Here is a 10611-nt window from a genome sequence, read left to right on the forward strand (position 1 = left end):
TTATAGCAAAGATATAAAGATAGTCAATATTCAATTAATTCCTATTAACCAACAATGGGACATTTCATAATTTCTAGTTGCAAGCTTTATATGACATTTAAAAAAATATATTTATGACACTAAAATAATAGTATCCAGTTCTGGCACAAGAACTAAATGTTCATTTTACTTTTCTTTATTATGTACCAACACAACAGAATATATTGTCCAAAAATGTAACGCGTCTTCGTGTGTGGATTCGTCAGTGTGCCCCACGGTAAATAAAAGTCTCCTGTGTGCAATCCCCTGCACGCCCCCTGTCGCCCCCTGCTGGTTGAACCTGCGCGCTTTCTAAAGTTTTTGGAAGTAAAAATGACGTAGTTTTACAAGATGGCGGCGCCCCACACCACGATGAAATTCTGGAAACCCGGTAAGACGCGACACTATTTATAACGTTTGATACTTCGTTGTAAGTACAAATGTGTCTGGCAACAGACGCTACAGAAATCTTCCACGCGGTGCTGTGAGAAGTCTGGAGGTTTTAATTTGCTGCAGAGCTCTTGTGGCGGCTCATCCATTTCGCCCAGCGATTCTGACAGTCTGACCTAAGACGTAGAGGTCCGAGTCGTGCGTGTCTTTGTTTTGCAGGGTCCGAGGCGCCCGGGGTGTCCGAGGAGCGGGACGTGTCCACCGAGAGCACGGGGGCTCCCTTCATCTACAACCCCTACACGGCGCTGTCCATAGAGAAGCAGCGGCAGAAGCTGCCCGTCTTCAAGGTACCCGGGAGCGTCTCTCATCACTGTTGTTGAGTGAACTGCGTTGACTGGTAATCACCTCTTCTGTATCCAGCACAGGAACAACATCCTTTATCTAGTGGAAAGCTATCAAACCGTTGTGATTGTCGGGGAGACCGGATGTGGGAAGAGTACTCAGATCCCCCAGGTACCTCCTTGACTGACAAACCTTCAAATCTGCTGGAATCCACAAATTAAAGATCCTGCACAATTTCTGTTCTAGCAAAATCTCCTTAAAACGTCTCTGCTTTGGCCCGATAGCCTAATGGAAGTGTAGCAATGTTGTGCAGCACTCTCAGTCTGTGATGTGAAGTTCTCTCTGTGTGTGTGTGTGTGTGTGTGTGTGTGTGTGTTGCAGTATCTGCTGGAGGCAGGCTGGGCTGCAGAGGGGAAGGTTATTGGTGTAACACAGCCTCGGCGAGTGGCAGCCGTCTCGGTATGATCCCTCCAGCCCAGCTTCATTGACACTGAACATGTTGTGTGCTGTGTGTCTGTGTGTGTTGAGGGGTGTGTTGTGTTGAAGTCTGTTTTACAGTTAGGGTGTAATGGTGTGTGTGTTTCTCTAGATGGATGACAAAGGAACTATGGACCTGTTAGTGCACTACCCCTGAGTGTGTGTGTGTGTGTGTGTGTATGTGTGTGTGTGCGCGCATGTTCCAGGTGGCCAACCGGGTAGCAGAGGAACGGGGGGCACATCTTGGACATGAGGTGGGCTACAGTATCCGCTTTGATGACTGCTCACATCCCCAGGCCACGCGGATCAAGGTGTGGAGCCGGGGGGCGTTGTTGTTATGGGGTTATGTGCTCGCAGGGTATTGGGGGATTATTATGGGGTGTGTGTGTGTGTGTGTGTGTGTGTGTGTGTGTGTGTGTGTGTGTGTTCTTATTGTGATCTCTGTAGTCCTTGTTCTTGGCTGCAGTTCCTCACAGACGGGATGCTGGTGAGGGAGATGATGGCGGATCCCCTACTGAAGAAGTACAGGTGGGCGGGGCCTCCCCTGTGTGTGTGTGTGTGTGTGTGTGTGTGTGTGTGTGTGTGTATGTGTATGTGTGTGTCAGCTGCTGTGATGCTGTGCTTCTCGTCCTGCCCAGTGTCCTAATGTTGGATGAAGCCCATGAGAGAACCCTCCACACAGACATCGCCATCGGCCTCCTCAAGAAGGTGACCCACCGTCCGCTCCAGCAACATCTCGTCTACGTTTATGAACGACCTTCCCCTCAGTGTCTTTAACCTTGGCTCTCCTGTCTATTTCTGTCTGTGGACCTTCACGCCCTCTCTCCTCCCTCTCTGTCTTCTGTTCCCCTCTGTGTCTACCCTTTCTGTCTCTTTCACAGATTCAGAGGAAGAGGAGAGACCTCAGGCTGATTGTAGCGTCCGCCACGCTAGATGCCAAGGTTCTTAATCTTAATTGTTTATGGTACTTGGTGTTTGTTTTTATGTGTTATCACAGTGTTATATATGTGTAGTTTACATTCTTGTTTTTCCTCATAGAAATTTCAAAACTTTTTCAATCTGAATGAGACTGGAGACTCGAGTAAAGACACGTGTGGCATCGTGAGTGTGGAGGGCCGTACCTTCCCTGTGGACGTCTTCTACACACTCAGGTGAGTTCAGCCCCCTGCGGCTGGGTTAAAGGTCATGGACACATTCAGGACTGGAGACAGGTTACCTGACCACGCATGTTTCTCATCTATATGAGACATGATGCTTGTGTGGGATGAACAGCATGGATCAGTGTGAAGCAGTTACATGTGTTTACAGGCTCCACATCAAGCCACTGAGTTCATGAACTTCTCTAATTTGTGTCTAATTCTGACATTTGAATGGTAAGAATATTCAAGTCCTGGATGTGGTGAGTTGGTGGGCCCAGTCCGTCCTGGAGCTCTTCTACGTTCCCTGGGCCCAGTCTGTCTGGAGCTCTTCTACGTTCCCTGGGCCCAGTCCAGCTCCCAGCTGGGGGGGGGGGGGGGGGGGGGGGGGGGGGGGGAATCGACTGAAGGAACCGTGGTTACCGTGGTTACCGTGGTGCCGTGCTCAACGTACAAATTGGTTCTGCTGGAGCAGTATGAGGGGGAGGGGTCAAACGTCCTGAAGTCCTGCATCTCCAGAGAGGGGAGGGCCCGCATCTCCAGACCACCAGGGCTGATGGGGCTGATGAGACTGGTGTTGTTTTTGGGGCTGATGGGTAATGTGTGTTCTCGGGGCATTTGAGTGTGTGTGTCCTGAGTGTGTGTGCAGTTGTGTCATTTGGTTTATTGGTGTTTCTTTAGCCCTGTGCCGGACTATGTTAAGGCCACCGTGGAAACCGTCATGAAGATTCACGAGACTGAGGATGATGGAGATGTTCTGGCATTTCTTACTGGACAGGTGTGTGTGCCTGTGTGTGCCTGTGTGTGCGTGTGTGCATATATATGTGCGTGTGTGCCTGTGTGTGTGTGTGTGTGTGTGTGTGTGTGTGTGTGCATATGTGAGCGCGTGTGTGTGTATAGAACCCATGATCTGTCCATGTTAGAGTGCTGGTTCCTCTCATGCCCACGTGTCTTTTATTCTTGATGTTGTGAAGGTGCATCAACGTGACATTATTGTTAATCACGACTGGCTGCACTAAAGAATCTGGTTAGATGTCATTTAATTAAATATGGCTTGTGTGTGTGTGTGTGTGTGTGTGTGTGTGTGTGTGTGTGTGTGTGTGTGTCCACAGGAGGAGGTGGAGACGGTGGTGTGTATGCTGCAGGAACAGGCACGCACACTCTCTCGTTATGGTGTTAAGAAGCATTTGCGTGTGCTGCCCATGTTTGCAGGGCTGCCCTACACGGAGCAGATGAAAGTCTTTGAAAGGGTGCCCCCTACTGTACGAAAGGTGAAACAGCATTACCTGACCAAGCATTTGGTTTTGTCATTTGGTTCTTGCACAAGCACCAGGTGTTTAAATGGTTTAACGATGAGACAGTACGTGGCAGTTTGAGTTCTTGCACGGCACTCTGGGCCAAATACATGCTCTCTTCTCCCAGGTGGTGGTAGCCACAAACATTGCTGAGACATCGATCACCATCAACGGCGTCGTGTTTGTGATCGACTGTGCGTTTGTGAAGCTCCGAGCCTACGACTCTCGAACAGCTATGGAATCGCTGGTGGTCACGCCCATCTCCAAGGCATCAGCCTCTCAGAGGGCGGGCAGGGCGGGACGAATCAGGGCAGGAAAGTGCTTCCGTCTTTACACAGGTACCACCCACCTGGTGGCACAGGCATCGCTGCCTAAATGCTTTAGCTACACGTCGACAGTCTAAAGCACGGGCTTTTCACACAGCTGCAGTACACATCAGAAGAAAGCGGTGGCCTCTCTGACTTCTTCTTCGTTTCAGAGGAAGACTTTGAGAAGCTTCCGGAAAGCACGGTGCCGGAGATGCAGCGGTGTAACCTGGCGCCCGTCGTACTCCAGCTGAAGGCTCTGGGGGTCGACAACGTCCTGCGCTTCAGCTTCCTGTCTGTGAGTATTTATGCCAGCTTCAGCTTCCTGTCTGTGAGTATTTATGCCAGCTTCAGCTTCCTGTCTGTGAGTATTTATGCCAGCTTCAGCTTCTTCTCTGTGAGTATTTATGCCGGCTACAGCTTTCTGTCTGTGAGTATTTACGCCAGTTTCAGCTTCCTCTTTAAGTGTTTACACCAGCTTTAGCAGGAAGGCTAGCCACTATAGTGTTTATTAAATTATGCGGTGAACGCATTTGGGCGTCTGCTACCTGTTTGTTGTTGCCATAAAGGCAATCCCCGGCATCGTCTTGAGATCGCGATGCGCGATTTCAAAATAAGAGCGGATAGCGCGATTGAAAAAAAAGATTCCTAAAAAAAAAAACACTTTTCAAAACGGCTTGCGGGCCCCGCGGGCCGCTATTTGAGTATGGGGGATCTAGACAGTGTAGCTGAGTGTTCTGCATGGGGATTTATAAATTACAGCATTCATGATACATTGATCTCAAGTCAGTGTGAGTTTGGTATGTCAAGGTATCTCTGTATGTAGTGATAGAACTGCAATGTAGTGTTAGGTCCATATTAATATTCACACTGATCCAGGACCTGTTTTTTTTTTACTCCGAGCCAGTGCAAAACATCAGTGTGTGTAACTTCTGTGTCTTAGACCTGAGAGATTCAGAATACAAGCACATATCAAATAAGGTTTATTAATATACTTTAAAAAAAGCAGGTCTGTAAAATGCTACACAATTAAATGATCAAACACAAGAATTATAGGAACACAAAACCCAGTAAGACTCGACCAGGCCACAGTCAAATCCCCTACAGCACAGTTAATCTGTGATCAGCACTCTTGAAGGTTGATTCAGATCTGTTTCGGGGCACAAATAGCAAGTGCTGTTGCCAGGGGTGTTATGGGGAGTGTTATGGGGAGTGTAATGGGTGTGTTCAGACTTCCATTTGTCCAGACCAAACAAGAAAATTATACAGTACATTTTAGTCCTGGTTTGCCTAGTGTTCACACACACAAACTTTGTGTGCACTTTTCATGGTGCTTGTGTGTGTTTGGTGGTTGTGTGTGTGTGTGTGTTTGGTGGTTGTGTGTGTGTGTGTGTGTGTGTGTATGGTGGTTGTTTGTGTGTGGTGGTTGTGTATATCGCGTGTGTGTATATGGTGGTTGTGTGTGTGTGTGGTTGTGAATATCGTGGTTGTTTGTGTGTGTGTGGTTGTTTGTGTGTGTGTGTGTGTGTGTGTGTGTGTGTATATGCTGATTGTGGATGGGTGTGTGTGTGTGTGTGTGTGTGTGTGTGTGTGTGTGTGTATGGTTGTTGTGTATATTGTGGTCAAAAATCCCCCCGCTGCCTATTCCAAAGAAATACGCTGCAAAGAGGAGACGACGTATGTCTCTGATCTCCAAACTGTAAGGGAAACACATTTTTGTTTCAATGCACTCCATTTGTTTCAATGTCCTATTGTGGTGCGTTTAGTGACACGTCTATGACATCACATCCTGCGTTTAGTTAGTTTAGATGCCTTTGGCTCATTTTTTGTTCATACCAGAATTAGTTTAGAATTGAAGTTCAAAGGAAGCATTCACACTTGCTCTAACAAACTGCACTAGGGTTTGAAGAAACGTTACCAAGTCTGAACACACTTTAGAAGTACTGGGAGTAGAAACGTTTGTGAGAGTTAAAAACAGAGTTTTGGGTTGTGCTGATTAGCAGCAATTAAATCATTAGCAGTCATTAAATCATTAATAAGTCATAAATAAGTAATCAAAATGAACATCTTTTGCATCTATAACATATAACAAAAACAACAAAAACAATCACTGTCTACTACCTGATTCTAAAAGGAGCAACTTCATCCAGGATGGCTGAGTGGAGAGGATCCACAAATCACATCAGTATGTAGAGCAGTCCATAGTTCAGAAACAAGTGAAAACTTTGGCAGCTGAATCATGTTTAAAACTCAAAGAGCATATAATATGTTTTGTGTGTGTGTGTGTGTGTGTGTGTGTGTGTGTGATGTAGCCCCCACCAGCACAATCGTTGGTCCAAGCCCTGGAGCTGCTGTATGCCCTCGCTGGTAAGACCAGACTGTATGAACCCTGAACTGCTGGGCGGGTGTAGTACTGTGAGGGTGTAGTACTCTGAGGGGGTGGGTGTGGGACTCTGAGGGTGTAGTACTCTGAGGGTGTAGTACTCTGAGGGTGTAGTACTCTGAGGTGTCCCCATTGAAGGTTTGGACCAGTATGGCCGGCTGACGGAGCCCGTGGGATTACACATGGCAGAATTTCCCCTCAGTCCGATGTTCGCCAAGATGCTGCTGGAATCTGGCAACTTCGGCTGCTCCAAGGAGATCATCACCATAGCAGCCATGATGCAGATCCAGAACATCTTTGTTGTGCCGCCCAATCAGAAAAAAGCTGCTGTAAGTGTCGCCTCCTCCTCATCCAGTGGGAGGTTCTTATTCCTTCTGCACTCTGTTGTTGAGACGGAACATTTTACACACATACACACACACACACACAATCCATCTACTGTTTCCTAAGAAAACTCTTTTGTGCAATTTAACTGATTCTTCAATGGAAGTTGTATCTGCACACATCAGATTGGTCAAAATGATGTTTCACAGTCAAATTGGTGCTTTTCTGTTTATTTTTGTCTTCTTGAAAGGACGTTTGGTCGTTCAAAAAGGACACTTCTTATGTCTTGGATTTCTGGTTTGTCTGACTGTTCTGTTGGTTTTAAACATCAGGCTCGTGAGCACAGGAAGTTTTCTGTGGCGGAGGGAGATCACTTGACCATGCTCAATGTGTACGAGGCCTTCGTTAAGGTGAGTCCAGCCAGGAGAAGCTTCTGGACCAAAGCTGCAGGAACATTGTACTCCAGTGCCATCTACTGGCAGAAACTGGTTTAGTAAAGGGTAACATAATGGTGAAAATCACATATTCATATTTGCTTTCTTGTTGGTCACTGATAAGTCAAAATTTGGTCCTTTGACCTGCTAATTGTTAATAGTATTTATTGTGATGTAGAGCTATAATTCAGACTTTGTCAGATTCAGGTGTAACATTTCAAGACCAGGATGTGGGGTATTTTGGCACCAGTAGACAATTAGAATGGAAAAATACTCTTCGAAACAGTTAGTAACACCCTGGTGACACACGGAAGCTTTGAAGCTCCTGACGATGGTCACTGTCTTTCCCATCAGCATCAGAAGAGCTCTCAGTGGTGTCAGGAGCGTTTCCTCAACTACAGAGGCCTGGTGCGTGCTGGGGCCGTCCGAGACCAGCTCCGTCACATGCTCAACAAGTTCAAGGTCCCCCGGAACTCCAGCGAAGGTTGGACACACTTCCTGTCCACACTGGTAGCTGTAGCTCCACCCAAACGACCATGTTTTCTCTGATTCTCATAATATTGTGGTTTTTACGCTGTGTCTCTGTCTAGACTTTTGTGTAACTGGCGTTACTAAACTGCACTGGTGTTGTCAGGGTTTTCCACATGTTAGTCACCCCCTGTGTGCAGGTGACCCAGACGTGATTCTCAGGTGTATCGTGTCCGGGTTCTTTGCTAATGCTGCACGCCTGCACCACTCTGGGTCTTACAGGTGGGTCATTTTGCCAGGGTTCATGTCTTTCCCTGCTGGTGGTACCTGTGTGTCTGGTATTTGTTGTGTTTATGCTGTTGATATTTATTCATATTTTGCAGTGTATGTTATGGAACATCTTATAATATCTTATAACATGTTTCCTGGCACAGGACTTTACGGGATGACCGGGAGCTCCATATCCATCCAAACTCTGTGCTGTATGGGGAAAAACCCCCGAAATGGTAAATACACCATGTCTCGCATGCTACGTGTCTCCCAGTTGTAGATCAGCACTGCTGACCTGGAGTCAGATGTATTTGTGGGTCTGTCTCCATGTGTGGATCAGGGCTGCTGATCTGGAGTCAGTGTGCCAGCTCTGCTCTCTTCCAGATGGATGCCGGTCACTCACAGGCCCGTTTATTTCAGGGTGGTGTTCAACGAGGTGGTTCAGACATCAAAGTACTTCATGCGGGATGTGACGGCGGTGGAGTCTGCCTGGCTGGTGGAGCTGGCCCCTCACTTCTATAAACAAGCTAAGGTATCTCTCCACCTGCCACACCGGAGTCTGACACGGGGCTGGCCAAGCAAAGCCTGCGGGTCACCAGCTCTCATTTACTCAAGCAGAACACGGCATGGACCCAGCGAAAGTCTGCAGTATGATTTTGTGTGTATGTGTGTGTGTGTTTTTGTATCTGATTAACTCTTTTTGTTCTGTGTCTCATTGTTTGTTTGACCTCCTGTCCTCAGCATGGCTCACTGGCCAGTAAGCGCAGCAAGATCCTCTGAGCTGGTACTCTGCTCCACACTGCCCCCCACTGGTACTGGCCATCATCGCAACTGGCAATGATATTTTTACCCTCTCAAGCACCTGCACACATACATTGCTACACACACAAATGCACAAAGAAGTGCATTCAGGTTATAGACAACAAGGCAGTATAATATTGTTCTAGCTTAAAAATCTCATCATAATGTGTACTTAGATGTGTGATATATTTCTATTTTCTTCATGTTCAGATGAATACCTCCTGAACAGATGACCCTGGGTGCCTGTGACTCAGAAAGGTCCATCTCGCAGGGCAGCAGGAAGGAGAATGGACACGAGACTCATTACTGGGCCGTGTTTCGTCTGATTTGCAGTTTTATGGAGGAAGAGTGTGATGCAAACCTAGACACACACACACACAACTAAACAACCACTTTACCAGCTGATTATCCTGGATTACACTTCATCCCTACGTCACCGGAGCAACTATGTAAACAACAATGTAATCAACTTTGGAGGTCCCAGCCATTCCAATTCTGTGTTGATACTGTTGTTGCTGTTGTATTGTTGTTGTTGATTTTGTTGTGTTAGTGTTGTTGTAGCTGTATTGCCTTTTCCACCATTTAGTGCCATGTATTGAATCTTAGCTGATATTTCTGAATATTTCATAGTGTATGAAATGTGCTAGTGAAATCATTATCACACTGTGAGCACCCATCATAAATGAAAGTGCCATATTTAAACTGGTGGCTAAAAATTACCCCACCTCCCCCCCTCAAACCCCACCTCCTCCCTCCTCAAACCCCACCTCCTCCCTCCTCAAACCCCACCTCCTCCCCCTCAAACCCCACTTCCTCCCTCCTCAAACCCCACCTCCTCCCTCCTCAAACCCCACCTCCTCCCTCCTCAAACCCCACCTCCTCAAACCCCACCTCCTCCCTCCTCAAACCCCACCTCCTCCCCCCTCAAACCCCACCTCCTCCCCCCCTCAAACCCCACCTCCTCCCCCTCAAACCCCACCTCCTCCCTCCTCAAACCCCACCTCCTCCCTCCTCCCCGTGTGTCTGTCACGCATTACAGATTTTCATTTGTCTGGTTTTTTTTTTGTTTAGTTTTTTGGCTCAGTTGCTCTGACTTGTACATTCAACATGAGCATTCCACAAACAGGTGCTTGTTACCTTGAGAGTATTTCACTGAGTCGTCTTTCTGGAAGATAATGGATACTTGGCCCATCCGGACGAAGGTTCTTCTGTTTCCCCACAGTGGTGTTGCTTCCGTCTGCATGGCTTTGTTCAGGACGCTCCCTGCTTCATCTCCTCCAGTAGTGAATACTGTAGACCGAGCTGTTGTTCTGAGTTAGGGCAGCTGTAGTGCCGACACTCCGCTCCAAATCCAGACTCTTCTCATGTTTGCATGGTCAGTTAACCCCTTGAACACTGTGAAATCATCTCGTAACACCATGTAGTGCTGCGTTCCTGTAGTGAGCTGCAGGAATGATCTCATCCCTGAATGATAGTTCAGAAGTGTTCAACACTTCCTGCTATTACTGTTGAGGTCTGTTGAACCAAAAATAATAGTGTACACTGGCACACTGAAGCGTCCGCATCGTATTTTATGGGTTTGTTGTGAAGGATCATGGGTAAAGACTCTTGACGATCACCCATGTGAGGGATTTTTGGGACTTTTTTTTTGGCTTGGTAATTAGCACGTTTGTCTCTCAGCACTGGGGTCCTGGGTACATGTCCTTTCTGGGTGGAGTTTCCATGTTCTCTCTAAGTTTCTGAGGGTTCCTCTGTGGTCTCTGCTTTCCTCCCACTGTCCAAATGTGTAGAGGTCAACTGACTCTACTAAATTTGTAATATGACTGTCCCAGTTGTTCTGGTATGTGTGCGTGTGTGCTTCTGTATGAGAGAACTCTGTGTGACTGTTAGTGTTGATTGTAAAGTGTCCTTGGCATCCTTGAAAGACGCTACATAAATGGTGCTTCATTGACACACCTTTTATATCAG

The 10611-nt window shown here is 47.1% G+C and overlaps 1 protein-coding gene across 2 annotated transcripts; it reads left to right on the forward strand.

Annotated features, from left to right (window-relative positions):
• Window positions 1-320: 320 nt before the first annotated feature.
• On the forward strand, window positions 321-10193 carry dhx35 (DEAH-box helicase 35). Of its 2 annotated transcripts, XM_077018982.1 has the most exons (22): window positions 321-409; window positions 628-755; window positions 829-921; window positions 1132-1209; window positions 1434-1538; window positions 1694-1755; window positions 1866-1935; window positions 2109-2168; window positions 2266-2378; window positions 3045-3141; window positions 3476-3634; window positions 3786-3996; window positions 4137-4261; window positions 6276-6330; window positions 6485-6675; window positions 7003-7080; window positions 7459-7588; window positions 7773-7854; window positions 8007-8078; window positions 8263-8374; window positions 8584-8654; window positions 8854-10193. In XM_077018982.1, exons 1-21 carry the CDS (start codon window positions 370-372, stop codon window positions 8620-8622), a joined length of 2100 nt encoding a protein of 699 aa, XP_076875097.1. In that variant the 5' UTR covers window positions 321-369; the 3' UTR covers window positions 8623-8654; window positions 8854-10193. The 2 variants fall into 2 exon arrangements, with proteins under 2 accessions (XP_076875097.1, XP_076875098.1); XM_077018983.1 differs by lacking the exons at window positions 8584-8654; window positions 8854-10193 and having other exon boundaries at window positions 8227-8320.
• The last annotated feature ends 418 nt before the right edge of the window (window positions 10194-10611 follow it).

The sequence above is a fragment of the Brachyhypopomus gauderio genome, chromosome 10 (genome assembly GCF_052324685.1).
Source record: "Brachyhypopomus gauderio isolate BG-103 chromosome 10, BGAUD_0.2, whole genome shotgun sequence".
Lineage (NCBI taxonomy): Eukaryota > Metazoa > Chordata > Actinopteri > Gymnotiformes > Hypopomidae > Brachyhypopomus > Brachyhypopomus gauderio.

Excerpts from the sequence above, each read along its gene's own strand:
- dhx35 (XM_077018982.1), top strand. The coding sequence starts at position 370 with ATGGCGGCGCCCCACACCACGATGAAATTCTGGAAACCCG. Across the intron at positions 1,756-1,865 it reads CCCCTACTGAAGAAGTACAG|TGTCCTAATGTTGGATGAAG; the intron begins GTGGGCGGGGCC and ends CGTCCTGCCCAG. Across the intron at positions 7,589-7,772 it reads CCCCCGGAACTCCAGCGAAG|GTGACCCAGACGTGATTCTC; the intron begins GTTGGACACACT and ends CCCTGTGTGCAG.